This window comes from Nothobranchius furzeri, chromosome 1 (genome assembly GCF_043380555.1).
Source record: "Nothobranchius furzeri strain GRZ-AD chromosome 1, NfurGRZ-RIMD1, whole genome shotgun sequence".
NCBI lineage: Eukaryota > Metazoa > Chordata > Actinopteri > Cyprinodontiformes > Nothobranchiidae > Nothobranchius > Nothobranchius furzeri.
This window is the reverse complement of record NC_091741.1, coordinates 46,453,036-46,477,800: the sequence shown is the minus strand read 5'-3', so window position 1 is coordinate 46,477,800 and position 24,765 is coordinate 46,453,036. Positions and strand designations below refer to the sequence as shown.

At 40.5% G+C, this 24,765-nt stretch overlaps 1 protein-coding gene across 4 annotated transcripts in view; it reads right to left on the bottom strand.

Moving 5' to 3' along the window:
* Positions 1-2,547: 2,547 nt before the first annotated feature.
* Positions 2,548-24,765, bottom strand: part of atp2b1a (ATPase plasma membrane Ca2+ transporting 1a) — a 69,515-nt gene continuing 47,297 nt past the window's right edge. Inside the window, exons 3-22 of one of the 4 annotated variants that reach the window (XM_054740067.2) lie at positions 24,064-24,261; positions 23,610-23,867; positions 23,338-23,463; positions 19,623-19,784; positions 17,012-17,050; positions 13,920-14,075; positions 13,322-13,536; positions 12,849-13,091; positions 12,509-12,750; positions 11,825-12,062; positions 10,035-10,214; positions 9,853-9,940; positions 9,646-9,752; positions 9,371-9,562; positions 8,895-9,108; positions 8,573-8,784; positions 8,325-8,432; positions 6,624-6,812; positions 5,978-6,094; positions 2,548-3,662 (exon numbers count right to left, since the gene is read on the bottom strand). In XM_054740067.2, the coding sequence (XP_054596042.1) occupies positions 3,252-3,662; positions 5,978-6,094; positions 6,624-6,812; positions 8,325-8,432; positions 8,573-8,784; positions 8,895-9,108; positions 9,371-9,562; positions 9,646-9,752; positions 9,853-9,940; positions 10,035-10,214; positions 11,825-12,062; positions 12,509-12,750; positions 12,849-13,091; positions 13,322-13,536; positions 13,920-14,075; positions 17,012-17,050; positions 19,623-19,784; positions 23,338-23,463; positions 23,610-23,867; positions 24,064-24,261 (3,695 nt within the window). In that variant the 3' untranslated portion in view covers positions 2,548-3,251. Of the gene's footprint in view, positions 3,663-5,913; positions 6,095-6,623; positions 6,813-8,324; positions 8,433-8,572; positions 8,785-8,894; positions 9,109-9,370; positions 9,563-9,645; positions 9,753-9,852; positions 9,941-10,034; positions 10,215-11,824; positions 12,063-12,508; positions 12,751-12,848; positions 13,092-13,321; positions 13,537-13,919; positions 14,076-17,011; positions 17,051-19,622; positions 19,785-23,337; positions 23,464-23,609; positions 23,868-24,063; positions 24,262-24,765 lie in introns of all 4 variants that reach the window. The other 3 variants (XM_015959367.3, XM_054740066.2, XM_015959375.3) reach the window with 3 other exon arrangements.

Below are 24,765 nucleotides of genomic sequence, written 5' to 3'. Positions count from 1 at the left end.
TATTAGGCCTTAAGTGAATTTCCCATGTGGGATAAGTATCTATTCTGCTCCGTACACCACTGGGTTGAGTGAGACAGCCAGACAGGAACAGATGGTTAAAACCCCATTTATTCTTCTTTAAGTTGTTAAATAATTTTATTCAAAGTCTAAACCCTTGCAAATCATGTTTTCTATTAGCTTTTATACAGTTGTCAGCAAATCCACTACGTTTTTATTTATTTCCTATTTCTGACCTATTTTAATAATGGGAGGGGTTTATATCTTACCTGCAGCAGACGATTAACCTCAAAGTATCAGGGAGAATTTTCAGGCAAGCCAAGCAAACAGCTAAGCGCAGTGCCTAACAACCTTAAGCATCACCTGATGCAGCTATAAAATATTTTCATCACAAGCCTTTATTATAAACAAAGAATCTGTTTAAAAACTATAACATTAAATACTGCTTCAGTTAGGAAAATTTACTTTAATTTTCACGTCAAAACGTAGAATAAAAAATAAATAAACCAGAACAGCTTTTAATAAATGAAAAGCAAAGCCCTGCCATTAGGCTAAATACATTTTTTATTTTTAAAAACCATACACATTACTCAACAAGTTTCAAATGTAAATCCAATCACAATAACCATTAAAATGCTCAAGATAAACAGAGATGGTGTACTTTTATTTCCAAATGTTAAAAGATAAAAAATAACCCATAAAACAGATGGAAAAACATTCATTCCCATGACAGGAAGAAGCTACAGAACAAACTCCTCACATGGACTCCTTTCATCGCTTCAGTTTTCTCACTTTGCAGGCAATCCTAGCTGCTATTTTGCCAACTGTAAAACAAGGGAAACAAACTATTTACACAGAATAAATTGTGACTGAAGTGTTCCACGTCCTCCCACGGCCCTTCAGGTGAAGCCAGCCATTCAGCTGCAGGAAGAGTTTGCAGCATGCCGTCAGCGTTACTCTGTGTGGTTGGCAAGCACCATCCCATAAATTTAGCTGTTACTATACAAACCAAGAGGCCTGTTCTTTCACATCATTTACACCCTGAGATGAGTATTCCAGAACAAAAACACATTTTTAGTGGCCAAAACCCTCCCCGTGTAATGTTGGTGTCAAATTATCCACAACAGCTTTAGTGTGATGAAAGCTTTCATTTGTGTCATCATAAAAAATACAAAGGTAGAATTTTTATTTCAATTTGTATCAAAATGTTTTTTTCTCCCAAGGAACACTATGAAGTAAAGTACCCTGTGCAGATAGATACCAGTGTATGTCTAGTCTCTGATCTCAAAATATGCACGTCCGATCTTTAGCGTTTCCAGTACATCAGGTTTCAAAAATATTTTACAAACAAACCAAATGCAGAAACATTTAGCAATAGTGTGAGGACTTAATTACAAGCTTGTGAGAAGAAAAAAGAAACACTACTTCCCCCTCTGGGTCTCCAGGAAAATAACTCAGGAGATACATTTTCCCTAAAGCTTAAAGATGTAATATGAAAATAACTCGCTTCCCCTTTTGCCCAAAACAATGTTTTGCTACCTAAACATACAAAGAAGATATTGAAGAGGTTCTTTTTTTTAAGAGTTCCTTTTGTTTTTGTGCCTGAGTAAATAAAATGACAGTATTGCACATTGGCAGGGGGTCTGATGGTTTGTGAGAGAAATAAGAAAACTTGAAATGACCAGGATCCATATTTTTCAAGCATCCAAAAGGGAAGGAAATACGTCCTACCTACCCCACCCAAAACATTCCAGATGAGCTTATTTGGTCCTGCTTTTAGCTGTAGAAACAAGTGCGCTTCATTTGTAAGGAGCTTCCTGAAGGTGGTTCATGATGGGACCAGTATCGTCTCAATTATTGTAGCCAAGGCACATTCATGTTTAGTGTGTATGATGAACATTTGACTGCAAAACTAAACCAATTCAGAGGCTGAGCAGCTCACAGCAGCACCAGTTCCAACTCAAGTGATATAAAAACTTTTTCTTTAGCTTTAAAATCAGAAGTTGTTTGTTTTGCTGCTTTAATCGGCCACTTCTGAGTGTAACTGATAACTACAAAAACACATTTTCACTTTGAGGTTCCACAAATCTAAAAGGAGAACCTCTTCTGGATGAAAGCAACAGTGGGAGGTTTCATAAAAAGGACCCCGTGTCTACTTGAGGTAAAAATTTGTTTCCTCCCCAACTTTCAGCTGGATTCTAAGTGAGATGCTTGCTAAGTACAGGCCCAGGTATTTTCTAAAGTCCCTTTTAAAAATAAACCTTTCAACATGTGGAAATTCTTGAACACATCGTAATGAATCAAAAGAGAATCTAGAAGTTCAGAAGGTTTTTTGTGCACATAACTATTGAACAAATGGAAGTAGTAATTATTTATAGCAATGTTAGTGGACAGAGGTCATTAATGTCTTTCCCGCTCTGTCTCCTGTGAAAACTCATCGTCCCTTGGACCTCTTTTCTATACAAGCCTTTGTGTTCATCAGTTTGGCTAGACGGTTCTATATTTATCTACAAATATATATATATATATAACAAATAAAACTTGCAGGCAAAAATATTTAAGTTTCAATAGAAACACCCTTTTTTTTCCTGAAAATACAGCAGTATCTGAAATAGCTCACGCATTCATTTATATTCTGTCCCAGGTTTCTGCATTATACATCAGGAAGCTCTTTTGCCTACCAACAGAAAAAAAGTATCTACAAACTTTGTAAACAGACCTGCTTTTTTTTCTCCAAAAAACATAAATAACTCAAAATATTAACAGCCAATGGAGCAGAAATAAGTTTTGAATGAGCAAGGGCCAAAGAGCTAAATATACAACACCATTCAGATAAGAGAAGCTAAAAGGTTCTTTCATGTTCTTACAGACGGCCCTCGTGCACGGAGGACTTCCATCTCGATTCAAACAGCAATAATATTAGAGTACTGAAAACAGGTCACTTTCAATCTGAGTTTATAATCTCCCCTTTGTAACACAGAAAATGCAAATGTTACCAAGGAGGGAGGGGTGAAGACCGAGTCTTTGTGTTGCAGCAGGGTATTAATGAGAAAAACAAAAACCAAAGCATCCGCACCAAGCCGTACATTCCTCTGAATGTCTGCTGTTATTTCAGTCCAGCTCATGCTAAGCTCTTACAGGACTCTGCTCTCAGTCTAGCCCTTCGTCTCGTCTCTCCAAGTGTTCGTTTAGTCCGAGCGGAGCTCCTTGGTGGCAGGTAGAAAAGAGGTGCTGACAGGGAGAGCAGGGCTGGATCAAAGGGAGGTCTCCAGGCTGTGTAGCGGGCTCCCTGGGGCTGAAGGGGTTCCTGATTTGGGGCACTCTGGAAGGAGGTGGTTGCTGCTCTCCACAGCATTATTGTTCTGGTTTGGGGAGGGAGAGACCGGTGTGCTGGGGACAGCGGTGGTGATGGGTGAGGGCGACGGTGAGGGCGAGGGCGTGGGTGAAGGGGGAGTGGGCGTTGCGTTACGAGGGCTGGCAGAATTGCGCTTGGTGGGAGCGTCGTCCTCTGCATCTGTGTCATCTATGAGGGGAATCTGGGGCTCAGAGTCCTCTATCCGGAACTCGGGGTGGGTCATGAAGTTGTGAATTGATGATCTCGACTCGGGTTTCTCCAGCCCCTCATAGAGGGAGATGGAGCTGCGGAATGCTTTCACCACCCGGATCTGGAGGGAAGGAGGGAGACAGGATGCCGTTATTCACATTGGGTAATGACACACACTTCCAAGTTAGAACCCAGGTCGTGCCGCAGAGGCTTCATTAGTTCAATTCCAGGTAAGGTTTAGGGGCTTCAAAGCCAACAACCAGGAGGATATTCTCAAACACGTGCAAGTGAGCGTTTATTCTAGAACATCTTTAAGCCGTGAGACAAGTGATCTGGAGTTGGGACGTCCCTACCCATACGAACGGTTAGCGAACATATTAGCACAGAACTGATTTCTGTTTTCATTTTCTGTCTCTGGGACAAAGCCGAAACGAGCGGATGAAAACTATACCTACTTATATAACAAACATTACCCCCTTTAAAGACCAGAAACTCAGTATCACTCAGGCAAAAAAACAAGCTAAGGACCAAGCCGCTAGTTCAAATCACAAAATAGTTCAACAAAGAACTCTGAGCTACAGAAAAGTTGATTTGGGAGATTTAGAAGTAGTAACGACTCAGAAACTAGAATCTAACAGCAGAGAACGAACCGGTGACAAATGTGGTCGTTTGTGGTTTTAAACACTTGCTAGAGGACTAATCAAACTACAAAATAGGATTAAGATGGAAGAGGACAGCAGTTCTCTAACCTAGCCGTAGAAAGGGGGCAGCAGCTGGACAAAAGTCTACCTTTGTAGGACATGCTAAGTAGAGAGCAAAGAGTGAGACAGCAGCAGAGATCAGGAAGACAGAAAGAGACAGGAGAAAGACAGAAAAGAAAAAGAGAGGAGGGGGGTGGGGGTCTGTTACAGCTCATGTTTGTGGAGGAGAAACAAAGATGCTGCAGCAGCCAAGCATGTCTACAAGCTCGTATACAAGTGGAAAACAGCACAGAGAGAAGAACTCACAAACAAGACCAGAGACTTAGAACCCATGCAGAGCGTGGTGCTACCTTTAGTTCAACAGTAGTAAACCTTTGAGTATAGCCCATGACACATTTCATACAACCTGAACAGGAGTGTGTGCATTTTCATCATTCTGTTTCCCTTCGGTTGTTAATTTAGCAACAGGATGCAACATGGACCCACACTGCCAACAAAAAACAGGTATTCCCATAAAGGAAGACATGTTTAAAGAGCCCCTGAGAGGAAACTGGTGGTTCAATAGGGAGGTAACCGTTGATCTGAGGGGGTCCACCTTAAAACAGAAACTCAAACATTATTCAGACAAGACACTTTGAAATATGCCAGAAAAAAAACAACCTTCTGTAAGCTATTAAAGAAATGAGTTATGTTTAAATATTCAAATGGGGAATCGTTGGTTCCATAAAGCTGCTTTTATTGCATCTGAGACATTTCTGATCTACTGCTGGTGAGGCGGTCGCTCTGGTTGGGTCTGAAAAGGAAAAAGTAGTAAGAACAGACTCCTTATTCTTCTGAGGGTACATAAAGGGTGTGTGTGTGTGTTGGGGGGGTAGCAGCAGCAGCCCTTGGAAATGCCACAAATGATCCAGATCCACTTTCCACACTGAAGGCCTTGAAGCTTGAAAAAGGTTGGAGGAATTTGTGAAAGTCCATGAAAACCTGCATCTAAACATGGCAGCAAACTGTAACCCGGCAACAGCAGCTTGTTGTTGCCACTGGGCGCTGGTAGAGAGGTCCATCCAAAGACACAACACGCACATTTTGTTTGACAGTAAACTGCCACATTTGGAAAGAAAGAGGTCTTTATCTCACCATGGACACTTGTCCCGAGTAATCTGCATAGTTTAGGCCGTGATCATGGGCGTATACTCAAAACATTTACCCCACCAGGGACTAGAGAGCTGCGACAAAGACCCACGAGTGCTACAAAGGCACAGAGCAGACTGAGGCAGCTGCAGACAAACCTGGTAAACGTCAATACAGAATAAAATGTTTATCAGATAGAAAAACACACATCACCCCCCACCCCTACAAAGTTTCCATTACTTAGACCGATGCAGAAGCAGAACAGAAAACACGACGACACAAATAAAACACCTCGACAACTGAAGCAACCTGGTTACAGGGGGACATTTATGTATAATACAGCAGTTATAAAAGCAGTATGGAAGATGTGGTTTTGGTGGTTTATTTTTAATTTTTTTTTTAAGAAAACAAGGGGGAGGGACATTAGGGGAGGCATGAGAGTGCAAAAGTTGAACATTAGGCGAGAAAAAGAGTGGAAGAGAAAGATGTTAGAGGAAGGAACAAAAAAAAAGTCTCATGCACTAAAGGAGAACACGCACTCACACCCCACAGTGGAAGAAGCGCTGTTGGCAGCAGTGGCAGTAGTGGTAGTAGTAGTAAAGGCTACATGTGTAGGGCTAGAAACATTGGTTACATCGTGCTGTTGTTGGCTGGAGTTGGAGGCCTGCCGCCTTAGGGCCCCCTGAAAGGAAGTTCCACTCTGGAACGCACTCACTACATCCATCTGCAAAGAATCAGACAGCATGACAGGAGAGAAGCCCAGAGGAAATAAAACACAGCCAGAGGAGAGAGAAAAGAGAAAAAATAAATATAGAAAAGGCACCAGTAACCATAGAGAAAATGTCACTTTGAAATTGGACTAAGTCAAAAGAGAAGATGGAAAATGATGGGCTTCAAAGGCACTGATTGGAGGGAGGTCAGAACTCACCATACCACAACTCTGCTTCCCATCTAGTCTAATTCACTTGATTCTCACCCGTACCTTTAAGCTAATTGGTTTGAAGGCAAATAGATTCAGACCAAGTCAGGAAAAGGCATGAGAGCTGGCATTCGCTCAGAAGCAGAACAGAAAAGATAGAGAGAGCATAGATTTTTAGGGAACAAGCCATTCTTTAAGAATGCCAAAATGAGGAACAAAAGAGATTTGAAGCTGGAAGAACAGAGAGTTAAAGGGTTTATGGCTTTGAATTCCCTTGGTGGTGGTGGCGGGTTCGGGGGTGTTTGTGTACACAGGAAATTCTGCGACAGGTTACCTGAGTTTGGATGCGATTGAGTCCTCGGAACCAGAGGATCTGGCCTCGACGAAGCTCCCGCTCAGCATGATCAATTTCATCCATATCCTCAAGCTCTTCCAATTCTTCGTCTGGGATCTCCTCCTTCTGGGTACCGTGGCCTGCTGTTTTCAGGAATTTTAAGCGACTGGTGGGTATTGAGGAGATAACCTGGGGAAATCAGGGCATGTGTGAGCAAAGCCAACTCAGACTTTCATTTTAATTTCATCTCATTTTATAGAAGTGACACATATGAAAGGTAATAAAAGACAGTATGGTTCATAACAAGGCGAGCTCTGGTTCTGAACCACAAGCCTTATAGGGCTTTCACATCTGGGTCAGCCCGGCCCAGCGTTGGTAGGTTAAACGTGTTAACACCTGGGTGATCTGTGGGTTTTCGGTGCTCAGCTGACAGGATGTTTCAGATCTGCCATCATTACACCCATTACCAACTCATTGGTCGGCTGAAGGCCACGTCTACCTACAGAGAGTCTTTTTTGCCCCGTCCACATGACATCACAGAGACATCTGCACTTCCAAGCGCCTCATGATTTTTATCTTGAGAGGCGCTATAGAAAAGATCTTTTCTTCTTCTTCTTCTGAGAAGGCTGTGACATCATGGTGTGAACAAAACCTGGATGGGTGGGGGAGAGCCAACAGTACCAAGAACGGACTGGACCAGGCCAGATGTGAAAATAACATTAGTCCTCCAGAAAGGTGCTACAAATGTCCACTTTCTGAATTTGAACTCAGTTCTGCCTCATTTGTTTCTGCCATCACACCACAGTGCCCATGTCCTTCTGAACTGATAAGACTGGATAAAAACATATTGAGCATAGGGCTGGACAACAATTCAATAATGATATATATCTATTGATAGACGTGTGGTGCGATAGGAAAAAATGGGTCGATAAAAACTTTCCTTTCTTTTTTCATTATAGCCTAGCAGGTAGACTCCCAACCAATCAAAAACACAGATCCAGGCACGCTCCGTCTCAAACCTAAACCGACAGCATGTGACTTAAACATCACAGCAAGGAAAGGTAGAGGAAACTGTCCCAAAAGAATATTTTTCTTTTTACAAGTCCTTTGCTAAATTTGTTCCAGGACCTGAGGCCAGTTCTTCAGCTGACAGAGCTGCACATTTGTTCATTTTCTTATTCTTAATTCCTTTTGTAGCGCTGTTCCAGGACTGTGGAAGACTGGCCGTCGCTAACGCTCAGCACTAGCGACGAATCGGTCACAAACTAAACGGCCCTTTATTGAGCCAAAGTTCTTTATTGAAAGTAATTCATTAAGGAATAGCATAGAATGTCCAGGGCTGCACATTAAATATATTTTTAAATGTTTTTCAATGATTATCGATATCGATCTATATGAATTCTTTTTCTTATCGATATGCTTTTTTCTTTATCATCCAGCCCCAACTGAGAGTTGCTCCAGCTGGGCATCAAAGATCAAATCTCCAACACTTATTAAAAGGATGACTTCTCTAATATAAAGATTTGATTCATACAAATACTCAATTTTTTCTTAAATATAATCTTAGAAATTTAGGTTCTGATCAAATTTGCCATCAACTCTGCACAAATCCTGTCAAGCTCAACACAGGGGGGCAGTGTTGTACCACAACATTATTTGAAGCCAATACAAAAAAGACAAAGGGTAGTTGTTTCACCATACCTGTCCCCATAGAAGGGAGCTAAAGCCTAGAAAAGTGCACCACAACCACTGATCGATGGACAGAGCCACACAGCTGAAAGGATTCCCTCCAAACTGAACTATGACTATCTGGAGAAAGGAGAGAGAGGAGAACCAGAATTATTCAGGGGAACATTTTACTCTCAACCTAAATTCTTAATATACTAATATAATCTTTAAAAAAATGAAAAACCTACAAGTTTAACAGAAGAATACTCAGTATAATTTACCTGAATAACAAATGTACCAAAGACTATACTACAGAAGATAAGGTTGTTGAAAATGCCCTCAAAGACATTCCTTTCTCCGTGAATCTTGCGGGCATTGATCTCATTGAAAAGCTGCATCAATACAAATGTATTGAAAACAATTGTGTAGTGCTCAGAAGGCGGGGCGTGGAGGGGTGCGTTCCTGCCGTTGTCTATATCAAACAGCCTCTCACCTGCAGGAAAACGTTGAACATAAACATCAGGAAGGGTTTAAACCATTTTAAAACTCAAGTCTCAGAGCAGCAATGGTGTGCACATCTTTAGATATAAAAGAGCTTCCTACCAGCAAAAAGCAGGGTGAAGATGATGATTAGCTGGTACACTCCATGACCCAGAATATTTTTCATCATGGTTCGGGATATAAGAGGCTTGTTGCGGCCATATGGCTTCCTCAGCAGCAGAGATTCTGTGGGGGGTTCTGTGGCCAGAGCTAATGAAGCAAACGTGTCCATAATAAGGTTGACCCATAACATCTGAACCGCTTTCAGCGGAGAGTCCTGGTGGAAGACCGAGAACAGCTTGTCTTTATGTTTCTAATTTTATGCAAATGAAGTTTCTAGGAAAAATATTCAAAATGATCTTAAATGAAAGACGTGGAAAAATTATGATGGCCACAACAACTAAATACAGCAAGAATTCAAAGCAAAGCAGCTTAATTAAGATAAATCCTGTTTCTCCCAAAGGTTTAAAAGCCAAGAAATATTTTGGGATATTTCAGGGTTTCATGAACAAACTTCTCACAGTTTCAGCCATGCTAACCTGTGTGATGCAGGCTCCTGTAAAAGCTACAATGACAGCCACAACATTGACAGTCAGCTGGAACTGAAGGAACTTTGAGATGCTGTCGTAAACGTTTCGGCCCCACATCACTGCTTTGACTATGCTGGAAAAGTTGTCATCAGTAAGAATGATGTCAGATGCTTCTTTGGCCACATCCGTCCCAGCAATCCCCTAAAGATGTGAGAGAAAAGTGAAAACTGTGCTTGTTTACCTTCATGATTGGTCTTATTATATAACCTTTAGCAGAACCTCACCATGGCAAAGCCGACATCAGCTTTCTTCAAAGCAGGACCATCATTTGTTCCATCTCCTGTTACTGCGACTACTTGTCTCTGTTCCGCTACGGTGCTGTCAATAATGCCTAAAGACAAAAGAAAAGTTTCAATTTTTATAGTTTACAGCATCAAAGACTGTAATCAAACAGCTGACTTTTGTATTTCTACTCATATCATTGAAACTACCTTTTACTAAGGTGTGTTTGTCAGTGGGAGATGACCGAGCCAGCACTCGTAATTTGGGCCAGATTTTGTCGATGCGCTCTTGCTCAATCTAAAGACAAGAAAAAAAAACAAAAACAAAACCCTAATAGAATCCCAACAGTCAATCCTTCAGTCTCTAAAGCAGGGCATTTGTTTTTGCCCACCTCTCCTTTTTCATTGCGTATCCTGCGGTTGAACTCTTTCCCCTCCAGGCAGAGGAAGTCATCTCCGGGCTGTAGGATGCCGCACTTGGTGGCGATGGCGCGAGCTGTGTTAATGTTATCCCCAGTCACCATTCGTACAGTGATCCCAGCATGCTGGCATTTGCTGATGGCATCTGGGACCTGAAAAAATAAAATAAAATAAAATAAATCACTGGAGGAAAACACGTGCTATATATTAAACCTACTTGAGAATTTAGAAACCCAGTAAAAGCTTCAGTTTGTATTCAATTAAAATGATTTGCAGGTTTAAATGGCAATTAAATGTCTTGATCGCTGAGAAACGTGTAATATTTGTTCCATTTGAAATATGATCCTAGACACTCTGAGTTGCATCTGATGCACGATTAACGTGAAAATGGCCTTCAGCCTTCATTGCCTGTATTAGCCTATTAGAAAGGAAAACTATTGGGTTAAAAATTTTCAGTCTCTTCCATGTCACAGAGGAAATGAAAGCTCATGGCACTGCACACCTCGGCTTGTGATAACAGGGAGGTTGCGTTGATTTTGCGGCCAGAAGAGAACAGAGCATGTCTCGGCTTACAGAAGCTAACCATTAGCGACTCCAAAACATGGCTGAATATGTTCAGGCTTGCGTTTATGTGGATATAAAACATCAACATTGCTTTTTTTACCCAAGAAAGAAGAGCAAACTAACAAGTGTTGCTGTTAGCCAATCAGAGGAGAAACGTTTGCATGCCATGAACATTAATAAACAAAACTCGTAATTCTGCCATTTTCCACCTCCCACTCCTCCGATAAACTTCTACCCCCTTAAACAGGAGCACCTGATCTCCCCCCATAAAAAAAACAGCTCAAAGCATTTATTCATACCAGAAACCACAAAGTTATTGCAGAAATCAGTGAATGGAACCTTTAAGAAAGCTGAACTTTTGTTTTTTCCCAATTTCCTACAAAAGTTAAAGCATCTTTCCCAGCAAACAAGCTTGGACTGCAGCAGATGTGACACCTGAGCAGCACCAGCGTGACGGCAGCCAAACTAATCAAGGGACAGTCAAGCGTCTACAACAACTTCCAAGTTTTCTGCCATACAAAAGTCTTCTTTGTCTCTCTGAGGGACCACTTCTTCTTAAGCCTCCAAATGGACGCTTCAGTACTTTCAAACTATGATGGCAAGCATTTAAAAATGGCTGTCAACGCATCACCCGATCGTCTTGCTTTACAAAGAAGGCTTAAGTGGACAGTAAAAGTAACCCCCCTCAAAGCTGCCAGCGTGCCTCTCAGGTAGTTCTTATTAGATGATCAGAATGCTTCTGATAAAACCTTTTGACATCAAAGAATAATATCCAGGCAGTGGACCAGGTGCCACCATTTTAGTAGCTTCTTTGACCAATAGCGTAACATTCACAGAATTCCCTTTTGACAAATGATTTTATCTCCTTTTTTGTGAAAAACCCATTACAGCAATATAAAGGTTTTCCAGGGCCAACTCTCTGAAAACATGTCCAGCCTGTATTTAAGTTAACCACATAATTAGCTCTTCAATTCATCCTATTCTCACGGCCATTTTTGCTTCTGACAATAAGTCACACCAGCAACTATGTTTGCAGACACTAGATAATGGACAGTCTGACATATTAGCAGTGCATTCGAAGGACATTTTCTCGCAACTTTGAGATCCTAAAAACATTTTAAATGCTTTACATTTGAAATTGTTTGTCAAACTATATGTTCCATGTTTATCGCTGGATATCGTCTTTGTGCCACCCTACCTCTGGCCTAACGGGGTCCTCAATGCCCACCACACAGATGCAGGTTAATCCAGTCAGGATGTCATTTTCATTGTCCCAGTCAGGTTCACCATCAGACACGGGAAAATCTCTGTAAGCAAGGCAGATGGTCCTCAGGCCCTCAGAGGCCATGGGCTCAATCACTTTTTTGACCATATCGTCTCTATCCCGTGGGCGGAACACCTTTGGCTCACCATTAGCTATCAGGATTTTACAGCACCTAAGAAGAGTGAGAGGCATAATGAAAATGAACATTTATAAGCAGGCAAGAAGTGACCAATTTCAAAATTTCAAAGAAGAAAGCACTTCAGTTCAGGGACTGATGAATAAACTGATAGCAAACAATTCAAAGTGTAAGTAAAAAATAAATAAATAGGAAGGTGAGGGAAATGAAGGCACAGCATTGAATGGTATGCTGCAATAAGTAGTAACATTAAGCCCTCTGTGGTTTAAAAAGAAGCCTGCTTGCCTAAGAGGCTTACAGAGCTGTTACAGGCTCATTTTCACGACGCCTGTTTTTAAGTCTCAACGTAAGGGGCTTGGGTGGGATGCACTTGAACTTCTTAGCTGCTTAAGCTATTACACATATCGCTTACTGCAAAAGCTGGCCAACGGGAGAAAGTGAAAGAAAAAGAACGAACAATGACCAAAAAGGTGAAAACTTACTTTTTTAAGAGAATTTCTGAGGCTCCTTTGCTAAACATACGGTAGCTGCCATCAGCCATCTTCAACACAGTGCTCATAGATTTGCGTACAGAGTTGAAGGTGTAGACTTTGTATAGTTTCTCCTCGGGGACTTCGTTGCGGATAGCCTGGTAGTCACGTTTCAAGTCAATAGCGAAGCCAAGCAAGGCACATTCGGTTTTGTTACCCACTTGACTAGGCAGACCCCCTTCCTTCTCTGGAGGCTGATGATAAATAAAGCAAAACAAAAACAACATGGTAAGTATTCAAAACAGCCTTTAACTGTATATTTCACAAGCACACAACTGCTTTGCATGCCTACCATGATCTTGGTAGTGTAGGCGCAGTTAACTGCAATGCCCAGAATCAGCATGTCCAAAGAGGAGGAGGGGATGCTTTCTGGTTCAGGAACCTTCTTATAATGCTTCTCACCAATGTAGGCTTGTACCACAGTCATGCGGTTCATGGTGAGAGTACCAGTTTTGTCGGAGCAGATAGCTGTAGCATTTCCCATGGTTTCACAGGCATCCAAATGACGAACAAGGTTGTTATCGTTCATCATTTTCTGCAGAAAGAAAAAAGAACAGGCTGTTTTGATCGGATGATGAATGAAATGGTTTATTTTCTGAATTCAAGATGGTTTAAAATTTCAGTTGGGGGAACAACTGAACAGAGAGGATCATTTGGTTTAAGGGTATCAGTTTGTGTAACAGCCTGGTCTGCTGGTTTTAATAAGCATAAGTGTAAGCTGGTCAGGCATGGCACATGTCACTTGGCAGGCTGAACAGACCTTACCTTGACAGAATACGCCAAGGAGATTGTTACAGCTAGCGGCAAGCCCTCGGGAACAGCCACCACAAGAACTGTGACGCCAATGATGAAGAATTTCACAAAGAACTGAATGTAAACAGGTGTGCACTCTTTGATCCAGGGCAGATTCTGGACCCAAAAGGTGTCTATTACAAACCGGACCACCAGGATAATTACGGTGATGGCAGACGCGACCAATCCTGCGAAAATTCAGACACAAGGAAAAACAAATGTTGATAATAATTTAAATGTCAAATCTATGTTCTAAAGAAAACAATGTTTCTAATCAGGTTCCTTTGTTAAACAGAAAACTACAGAATTTAAGGATTTATGAAGAAACAATTTTTGAACATAGTGCCTCAAGAAAAAAATCACAAGGCGCTTCAAGAACATAACATACAAAAATATTTTTTAAAATGTGTATGAATATATGTGTTTTAAAAAAACAAAAAGGGGAAAATAAAAAAATAATAGCATTTCTAATTATTACAAATATGAATATCTACTGCACAACCAGTAGGTACAGGGAGAGTGGTCTACAGAAATGACTCAAGCCAGAAACAAGCAGATTTGTCCGACTAACCTGCTTTTCCTATCTGCACCGCTAGTTTGGTCAGTTTGCCTTGAAGAACAGACTTTTCTTTCTTTGGCAGGTTGGCTTTCTTCTTCTCCTCTGCCTCAGCTCCCTCGTCACTGTTCAGAGGCTGCATTTCCATTGCAGCACCATCCTGTGCTTTAGCTGCAGAAACGAGAAAATGGTAAAAATCATTAAAATACAGCTAATGTACAAAAACATTATATTTTATGATTTTTGCAAAAAATATGAAAAGCACTTATTACAAGGCCTTGTATTATAGTATAAAAGTCTAGACCTACTTTACATACCCAGTTGAGACCCAGTTTTGCTTTTATTTAGACAAAATACAATAAATTAAATATAAAAATTGACAAAAAACAATATGAATGTGACTACAATGCTTGTGTTACTAAAGACCAAGTTAGCTCATTTTGCCAATTAATCTGTGGTCTCTAGTATAAATGAATGCCTTGTTAGTCAAATCTCTGCAGGGAAAAAAGCTCTTGCAATCCTGTTTTGGGAAGTAGAAGATCCATCCTCTGCGTTTGATACCGTAGATCTTAACATCTTCATTTCAGAGGTACTGCTTTGGAGTGGAACAAATCTTTCAATTCAATTCAAGTTTATCTATATAGCGCCAAATCACAAGAGTCATCTCAAGGCACTTCACCAAGTAAACATTCCAATACAGGTCAGTTCATTAAACCGATCAGTAAAAAGCTTCAATTCAATTAAATTCAAATTCAATTCAAAAATACTTTATTAATCCCAGAGGGAAATTCAATTGTTTCAGTACACACAATTCTAAGATCAGACCCTCCACAGAGAGGATAGCTTTGCAAAAAAACACCACAGACAGATATGCACACAGACTTCAGACATTACACAACATAAGTGTCCGTCTTTATTGCAACCTCATACTCCACCTAGGTCATTACAACCTGAGTGCTTTCAACTTCTGGCAACTATAAGGACACGATTAGTGCACAGACAGCAGTGGCTTTGAGCCTGTGGAACCTGTGTCCCCTTTTTATTAGGCAAGCCTCATCAGTTGCTCATTTTAAGATCCTTTAAAAGACTCATTTATATTCACTAGCTTTTACTTCTGGTTGATTTTTTATCTCAACTTTTAAAAGTTTTTTTTACTATTGTATTGTTCTTATTTTGGTGTTTGTGTGCAGTACTTTGTTCAATGCAAAATGTGTAAATCCGCTATATGAATAAAGTTGAATTGAGCAGAGGAGAGGGGAGGAGAGCCGAAAAATGCAGGATTTTGAGTCTTATTATTTCCTGATAGTCAGACCTCTTGGTTCTGACTAGCTAACAGTAATACGACTCTACCACAGACTCTGCTTTGCAACGTTGGTGTTTTATCTTCACAAATAACTCAAGCCTGAAAGAGTTGCTGATGCTAACAGCTAGCTTCTACTAGCAGAGATGTGCACTACCATCTCCTGGGAGTTAAACCAACAGCAAGATGGATGAGACCATGAATGCTAATTTACAGAATGATGTAGATCTATGTGACCTTTCCTGACCAGAGCTTATCCCTGTCTATTGTTTTAACGGCGGCTGATGAAGAAAATAGAGATAGCAGACTGTTTTCATGTTCAGCCTGCAACTGAAAGTCGAAGTGACTAATCATATTTCAAAGATAAGTAAAAATGGTTCCTCAGTGAACTTAGTGTTTGTCTAAAACAAAAGCCTGGTTGATGTATTTTCTTAACTGTCTACCTCATTTGACTAGCATCCCATCACAGCTATAATGCTGCAGAAAATGCAACAAAACGTTCTAAATTCTACGCTTATAAAAATTTTTTTTTAAATTTAAACAAAAGAAGATTTCAGATGTTCACATGCTCTGTTGCTTTCTACATTTCCTTGAAACTTGATTTGCTAATCTGTTTTCTCTAAGTACAAAGAAATTAGCTAAAGCTTAGGAAACACGATTAGCATACACCCGGCTAGCAATTTAAAGAGCAGGTGAAGGAGCCACTAGAAATTGACAGACATGCTGAAGAGACACATCCTATTTGACAACCACTAGAGCACTTGCTGCCGCTTGAATCCAAAATACATTTATTTTATCTCTCCCCCAACATCTTTCAAGACCCTGCTCCCTCAGCAGCAGATGTAATGAGAATGTATTACCCTCCTCTTTCCAGGTAACCTTGAACACAAAATATGGAATCATTGCTCTGAGGGTTTTCCCTGTGTTGTTATAGTTTGCCAGTAAATAAAAATATGATAGTAAATTTAACTGACGCTTGTCAAATAATGAGCAGTGAAAATATCAGCCAATAGTTTCAATTCCTAAAACAAATCACCTCAGGTGTTTATATGCACAAAAGATTCACAACTGCAGATTATTATTGTGACATATTTTGGTGTTTTGTGCAACTGATGGAGTCTTCACAACTCCTGTCCCTAAAGGCAAATGGCTCCATTCCTGTCCTATCGCTATTAGACTTGCATGGTATTGTGTGGATGCATTCAAAAGGAGCACTGGGCTGCTGAAACTGCTGTGGACTGTGGATTCCTTTGTACTCACACAGTTGCTGTAATCTCAGTCTAGAGGATTACTGTTGATTCCAGGCAGGCAGAGGGAATCTGTGTACCAGGGACCAACGCCAGGGTTGTGGTCACAGACCGAACCACCACTGATCATAAAATCCCAGCTACAAGTCTGGTTAGCTAGCTGAATTGGCACTAAACAGCCTCATTAACGTCAGCATCATTCTAAAGCAGCACCTGTGCAGCTCTAACAGCCTGATGAGGAATAGTTTAGTTTGGGACATCAACATAAAATCAAATCACAGCAACCTGAGAGCGACTCAAAGAGAGATGGGTGGGAAAGCAGATGTTCTGGCCTCAAAATTGTTGCAGGGCTTTAATCTTCTCATCACTAATCGCTATAACTGGATTCAGTAGCACCTGCTGCTCAAAGCACAATGTGCCAGGCAAGGACGAGAAAAGAGGAGAGGGACAGGAGGGCCAGACAGTAACACCGGACGGACAGCCAAGAACAACCTGTCCCAAGTCTAAGCTGACACACGGTGATGGAAGCACTGATACAATCAAATCTACATGTAACTCACCTTTTTTACGATTTTCCACAGATCCATCCTGCTTCTTGTCTATAAATATATAATAACAAATAGTTATTAGGAAAACATATTGACAGTGAGTGTAAAAAGAAAAACTTGATTTAAACGACACTTGTGAAAGTCTCTGTGTTATATTAGTCATCCCTTTTACTTCATAGAAAGTGGCAACAACTAATCATAATATGTACATAACACTGGTACTAGGGCTGCAGCTATTGAACATATTTGCATTAGAATATTCTTTAAAATCCTCTGTCCATTAATCGGATATTCTATTCACTTTCAAGTGAAACGAGACTGTGGTCTGCTACTAAAAATATTTAAATAAAGTAAATAAATTATAAAAGGCTCAATAATATGTATTAAATTGGTTTTGTCTAGTTCCCTCTGTCAGGAGGATTTATAGTTAATATTTTATGGAAAATAATTGACCTGCATTTCAGTAACATTTTAGGTTTGTGTTGTTATCACTCATCTTAGTCCAATTAACATATCTAAACATATCCAAATATGATCGGTAGAATTTCATGTATTTCATTAACATGCTCAGTAGCAAGTTATTGGAAATGCTAATATTTAATTTCTATTGCTAACTATGTAAATATTTATTGTATTATCTAATGGTTAACAACATTCCAGTATAAATTCTATTCAAAGATAGAAGCATTTGTGAATTACATACTACAACAGCTGGCCATACAGATGCAGCGGCATGGAGCAGCAGACTTGTAGCAGCAATCTGAATCCAGGTATCCGCTGCAGTCATGCCGCAGACTGCTACAAAAAGGGGTGGTGGCAATTTTTCTTCCACTTACAGTATAGTTATTCTCAACCACCATGTTTTTTTTCTGAACCTCACTTGATCATGAATGTGCTACCCACTAGCATTAGCATTAGCCAATCTGCCTGTAGTTTAACCCTTGATTCCAAATTTTGGAGCATTTCTGCATTTCACAATGGTTTGTGTCTCTGCTGGTTTCTGTACTTTCCTAAAAGGCAGCTACATTACCACATTGTGCGCCAGTAAAATGTGTTCAGACTGTGGTGTGCATTTCTAATGAAGCTTCGAATCAGTAAAAAAAATTATGCAAGGAATGTAATCAATTGAACCATTCGAAGATTCTTACAGCCCTAATTGGTAAATGTGGTTTTATGTCTGTTACTTTTCTGATGTTGCTGCAAAGAGATGCAAAAATTCGAGGCTCAAGTGTCCCAGTAAAAACAAACAATCAAAAGCAAACTCTGCTGAAGCTTTCTGATTTAAAAAGGGGATTTCTAACAATTATGGACTCTAAAGTCACAACACAAGTCAATAAGACCTTAACCGTGTCTTCCAATTGATCTGTTGCCAATCAAAATTGGCCGATCTCTGTGAAAAACTCACAATCGGCTAATTCCGATCAACGCTTTTCAGTGCCAATTGCTTGTCAATGCTTATTCTTTGCAGCCTGCAGAGACGCTTACCCCGGCTTTCCACGGGAGCCGTCAGCAGCACGTTACTGCAGCAGCACGTCTTGCTCGCGTAAGCTGCTGCTTGGCCCTTCCCACGAGACGCGAAGCAGCAGGGGAGCAGCTGTCACCGACCGAGCACGAAGTCACACGAGTGACTTTGTCAGTAAACACAACAACAAGCAGGAGAAAACTACAACATGGCTCCAAAATGTTTGTGTTTTATGTTCTGTCCGTTTTATAATCGCCAATACGGACCTGAAAAACAAAGGAGACCCGCTAGCTAGGTGGTAACTTCTCACGGGGCCGCACATTTAGTAACTGTTTTTAAAAGTAAAGCAACCGGAAGGAAGTACGTTTCTTTATTCTGAAAATCTCGGGAGCTTCTCTCCATTTCCGAGTCCGACCTCCTGTCTTTCCGTCCCCAAAAATGTCGAACTTGACCCGTTTCAGAGGCGTCGCGCGTAGAAAATAGAACCGGCGCGTAAAGGCCTCGACATGCTGCTCCCGAGACGCGGCCGACTCGCGCTGCTGACGGCTCCGGTGGAAAAGGTTCTGTTGACCACAGTGGTTCCTATCAGCAGCTATGACGTGCTGCTGACGGCTCCTGTGGAAAGCTGGGGTTAGTAGTGTGGTGCAAGTAGGATGCTTAAAAGTTATGGTCAGAAACAAACACACTGACTGTGCCATGAGTCTTTTTGTATTTTTTTCTCTTGAAAATGTAAGTAAAAACATGTTTTGTCTAAATTAAGTAAATTTCATGGTTCCTTTTGTCCCAGATCATGTATTCAGCAGCACACATAACGATATAGAAAGATTTATAGCCAATCCATGTGATCTGTATTGGTGATCAGCAGCAAAAATCCTGATCAGTTTTTTTTTGTTCCACTAAAAAAAAGTGTTTAATAGAATTTGACACTTTGCACATTGTTCCAAGTGACAGGTCTTAAAAGCTTATGGTAAACACTAAAACCACATTTCCATGCCAATATGTCTGCAATCTGCATCCAATTAACTGGGAGAAGATACCTACGAAGCTGTCCAGCAACCTCATACGTTAAAACCAAGGATTTTCTGAGTGAATTATTCATACAAGCCAGAACAAACAGCTGAAAGCAGTTTTAAAGGTTAATCAGTAGAGCAGTAAACTAACTTTTTCTCTGCTTTTTCTTCTCCTCTTTCTCCTTTTTCTTTTCTTCTTCGTCGTCATCATCATCTTCGCCACTTCCGAGTAAAGTGAAAATAATTCCAGTTTGTGAGTTGACACCCACAGCAGTGACCAGCATTTTTCCTGAGCCTTCCATTACATGAGTGCCTTTGAAAAGGAAGAAGACAATTAAATAAAATTTTTATTTTTATTTCTATTCATAAATAACTATCTTTAGCCACCAAGACTAATCTCACCCCAATTACATATTAATAAATAAATATTTTCAAACCTTGTTAAACCTTTATCTTTTTAGATGCCCGTGTTGAATCAGATTCTTTTGTTCAGAAATGCTTTCAACCTGCATGTTAACTTACACATTAATGGAGAATAGAGCAGGTTCTTGAATGGAGGCAATAAAAAAAAATGGCCCAGCAAAATGAGGAGATGCAGTCACTAATGCATACGCCCTCAAAGCCTTTAATCAACAGTCTTTAATCAAAGGCCCATTTTCATTTTTGGTGTTTTGATGCAATTCTGAGAGCCTACAACGCTGCCATAGCACCTGCACTCTATTCCACTTCAGAAAAATCTTCACAATCGACAGGAGAAAAACGGCCAGTAACAGAAACTAAAATCACTGAGTGTGTGTGTGAGAGTGAGAGAGAGAAAGAGAGAAAGAGAGAGAGAGAATTGAAAGTATTTAAATTGCACCGATAGAGGGAAAGACACCGTAAGGGAAACATACAGAAGAAAAAAAACAGAGTGAGTGAGTGAGACAGAGAGCTAACTGAAAGTATTTAAATGAACACAGTACCTGTGTTCATTTAAATGTGATTTTCTTATTTTAGTGAAAATAGCTACAGAAATCCACAGATGGAGAGTTTTATAAACACCCACACATGAGCAGAAGACCTCGGTCTTCTAGGTGCGTCAAAAGGGAGAAAGATGCACTAAACAAAGAGCCTTTTTCAAAACGGATGTAAGGGTAAGAGTTGATAAAAAATAATGCTACCTTGGAGCACAAGCACTTTAAAAAGCTTTCTACACAAGAGATGTCACCAAATCACATAACAGAGTCTCAGTAGCAAAATAGATTTATCATGAATTTGATTACAGCATATATTTACTGTGCAATCACTTATTACCGTAATTTCCGGAGTATAAGTCGCACCAGCCATAAAATGTGTAATGAAGAATATATATATATATATATATATATATATATATATATATATATATATATATATATATATATATATATGTGTGTCGCACTGGACTATAAGTCGCATTTTGGGTGGGAAATTTTATTATTTTTCTTAAAAAATCTGAGACCAAGCATTTCACATTGCAAGACAAGTACCGGTAACAATAAGAGAATAAACAACCAGGGCGCAGCAGCGCACCACAGTCTCAAGCAGAGAATGGCGGCGTTTCAAACCCTCCCAGTGAGCGGGAAGAGCTCATTCCTGGGCCGGAGACGGCCCGCGGCACCCCGCCACAGGCTGCAGCGGGTGATGGCGGTGTTTGAAACCCTCCCTGCGGGTCAGGGGAGCTCATTCCTGGGTTGGAGTCACCCAGCCCGCAGCAGCGCGCCACGGTCTCCAGCAGGTGATGGCGGGGCAGAGAAGCTTATTCCTGGTCCGGAGCCGGTCCGCAGCAGCGCAGTATACATAATTTGGTATATAAGTCACTTTGGTGTGCAAGTTGCAGGACCAGCCAGACTATGAAAAAAAGTGTGACTTATTGTCCGGAAAATACGGTATTTAGTCAGCGCTGTATCACTTTTGGCTAAAATAAGAATGGACAGAAAGGATTTTCTAGCACACATAAAAAATTTAGCAATGCAGTTCAGGTTTGGACACAGCAACGGAAATCTCATATTCCATAAACAGCTCACAGTGATTAGTTTCTGTCAGACTCGGTGCGTTAACATGCACATCTAAGTGGATCTAAATCGATCCAAGGTAATAAACTGCAAGCCTTTACCCTAGTTTATATTCACGTTATGAAACCAGACTCGAATGAAATGCATTCCACTCCACAACAGTAGGTGGCGACATGCGCTCTTTTCTCCAGTTAGCCTATAGCAGCATTTCTCAAACACGAGAGGCCGCAACCTTCGCACCCTTGGAGATACCCGACGGAGAATGCAAAACAGACGCCAGATACAACACACATTTATCCACACCACTGGCCTATAGGAACACACATAGTAAACAAACGCTAGCAAGAATGAAGCAGACAGGGTTAAAACAAGATATGCATAATGGCCGAAGGAATGGGCGATAAGAACAAAGTTGCAGTACAGCTTGTTTGGTATACTTTAGGATAGTGATACACGTGTTACATTGTTAAGGAACAGCAGTAGCTCAGGAGGTACGGTGGGTTGTACAGTAATCGGGAGATTGCAGGTTCGATACCTGCTCCGATATCAGAAAACCGCTTCCGTGGTCTAGTCACTTCTGGATTGCAAGCATCCAACAGCTTCTATTTGGCGGACGGATTTACATGCAGAATGTATTTGGATTGCTACCATATTAGGTACATACACGAAAATGGGTCAAGGGTGAAAAAGGAGAGACCTCACCTCCAAAATGACCCGACAAACTTTAAGCCCAAAACGGGTTCGCCAGAAACAACATAGCCCTCATTTTAGCGTTTCTTTACCACCATGGATGAATGATAATGTTTCCACTGCATTTCATTTATGGTGCATCCTCATCTCCTCACATTGTGCGGCCAGTCTCTTTGTCTCTCTGCTGTCCTAGTGCGACTCATCTCGCTCAAATTATTAATGGATTCAATCCAACCTGTCGGGTTTACTCGACAGGTTGCATTAGTGCGGGTCACGCGTCACATTCTGACAGATTTATTCTTATTTTTATTATTATTTTTTTATTTCTACCATTTCCCCTCCAGTGGATAATACTGAAACCGGAGGGTATATTTTTATTGGTGGGTTAAACCACCAAATAATTCCCGAGCACAACCACAACTGCAGCTCACCACGGGGATGGGTCAAATGTGGAGATGAATTTCACTAGTGTGTGATAACTAATGGGAGTTGAACTTTATTACCGGGGTGCTTCAGCTCAATTAGAACTAGTTCACCTTCAGCCAGGCTAATGTGTTTACATGCATTTAAAAAAATACGACGCAAGTCCCTACACCTAACCCAATCACATCACTCACTGAATTATGGAAAGTTTAGTCAGTTAAACTGACGGGTTTAACAATTTTTTTTTTAAATATAATGTGGCAATAAAAAAATAGACCTTATAAACAACAACCAAGCATTATTTTAACTACATTCTAACCAATACATTATTAACCTATAGCTATTTTTTTACTTGCATCATAGGCCATTAAAATCTTTAAAATGAGTTAATACTTCTTTCTCCTCTGTGTGAATGCATGATGATAAATGATAAAAATTAGTAACACTGAACAAAAATGTCACTGTAATTTAGTTTTAATAAAGGCTGAACCTGAATAAAGCATGTCTTTTGAAATGGTGACTACTATATTGACTCATCGAGCATTGCAGAGGTTTGGTTCAAAACCCTCACGATCACTCTATAAAAAAAACGTTATAAAGTCTAAAACCACAATCCCAAAGTGTCTTTTTAAAACAATAAACTGTCATATAGCTAACATTTATGTTGGAGTATTGTTTAGAAAAGATTGTCTGAAAAACAACGATTTGAGACTGAATTACCTGATAACAGCATGGGATCTTTTTCTAGTGTTTTCTTGACATGATCGGATTCGCCTGTGAGCGAGCTCTCATCAATCTTTAGATCGTTGCCTTGTAAAAGGATCCCATCAGCAGGTAAGAGGTCACCTAAAACAAGCAGGATTCAAATAATCAGCATTTTTAGTGATTGTTCTTCCAACTCTTACTTACTTTGTAAAGATCATCATAAGAGATTCTGACCCTTTACCACAAAATAAAGGTTTTACTTTATTGCAGAAAGACGATCTTCTTACCGTACTTTATTTGTGCAACATCGCCAACCACAATCTCAGCAACAGGAATTTGAATAACTTGTCCTCCACGAACAACAGTAAATTTCTGTTCCTGCTCGATGCGGTTCTGGAGGCCCCTAAACTGTTTCTCTTTACTCCAGTCATTGAATGCCGTCACCAGTACGACACAAATAACTGACAGAAGAATGGCAGCACCCTCGATCCAGCCTGCTTCTGACTCATTTTCATCCTCTACGCCACCAGCAGCCTTTCCACAGTCTGCAAAGAGATAGGGGTGCGTATGGGCTGAAAAAACACTGACTAATAGCTCAAAAGTTACTGATTTATTTCCCAACATAATAAAACACAGTGGCAACAGAAAAGGTCCATAGCTACAGCTGGGAAAAACACAGATTTGTTGAATTTGTGGTTCAGAATAATCAACAAAACAAATTAGAATAAAAATGTTCCTTACGTTCTCTTTGGGCATCTGGTGGATGATAAAAAGAAAGGCCTAGTGAAATTACAGCTGCCACTTCGAGAATAATTAGCGTGACATCTTGTAATGCTTCCCACACCAATTGTAAGAAAGTTTTGGGCTTTTTGGGTGGGATCAAATTTTGCCCAAACACTGTTTTCCGCTTCTCAATGTCAGCTGGTTGTCCACTTAGACCTGCGAGAAAGAGAGAGGGGTGGGTGTTATATTTAATCTTTAAAAAATACAGAAACAAATCAACTTTTAAAACATCATTTGAACTCAGAGGGAGGAATTACTGCTGTTAGTGATTTTTCAATGAAATGACCAAGTGAATAAAGGTCGAATCATATTTTTGACTCACAGGTGCTTTTATGCGCACTGAGGTCCCATTAAGAGTCTCAACCTCTGACATATTAGATGTCCGGTTCTCACAAGAACATCCATCCATGTGGGCCCAACGCCTAATGCAGCAACTCATTTAAATGCCTCCGCATTCAAAGCACAATTATATATTCAAAAGAGGCTCCACACATTCATGATGACAGACTTTTAGTCCTATTCATGCTGACTATGTGTGGAAGTGTGTGTGTGTGTGTGGTGGGGGGCACTGGAATCATGAGAGGAGTGAACATGATGGCCACTGACAGGTCGAGGGGAGTAGGCTGAGGGTGACTGTGCACATGACTAAGACCATGAAGA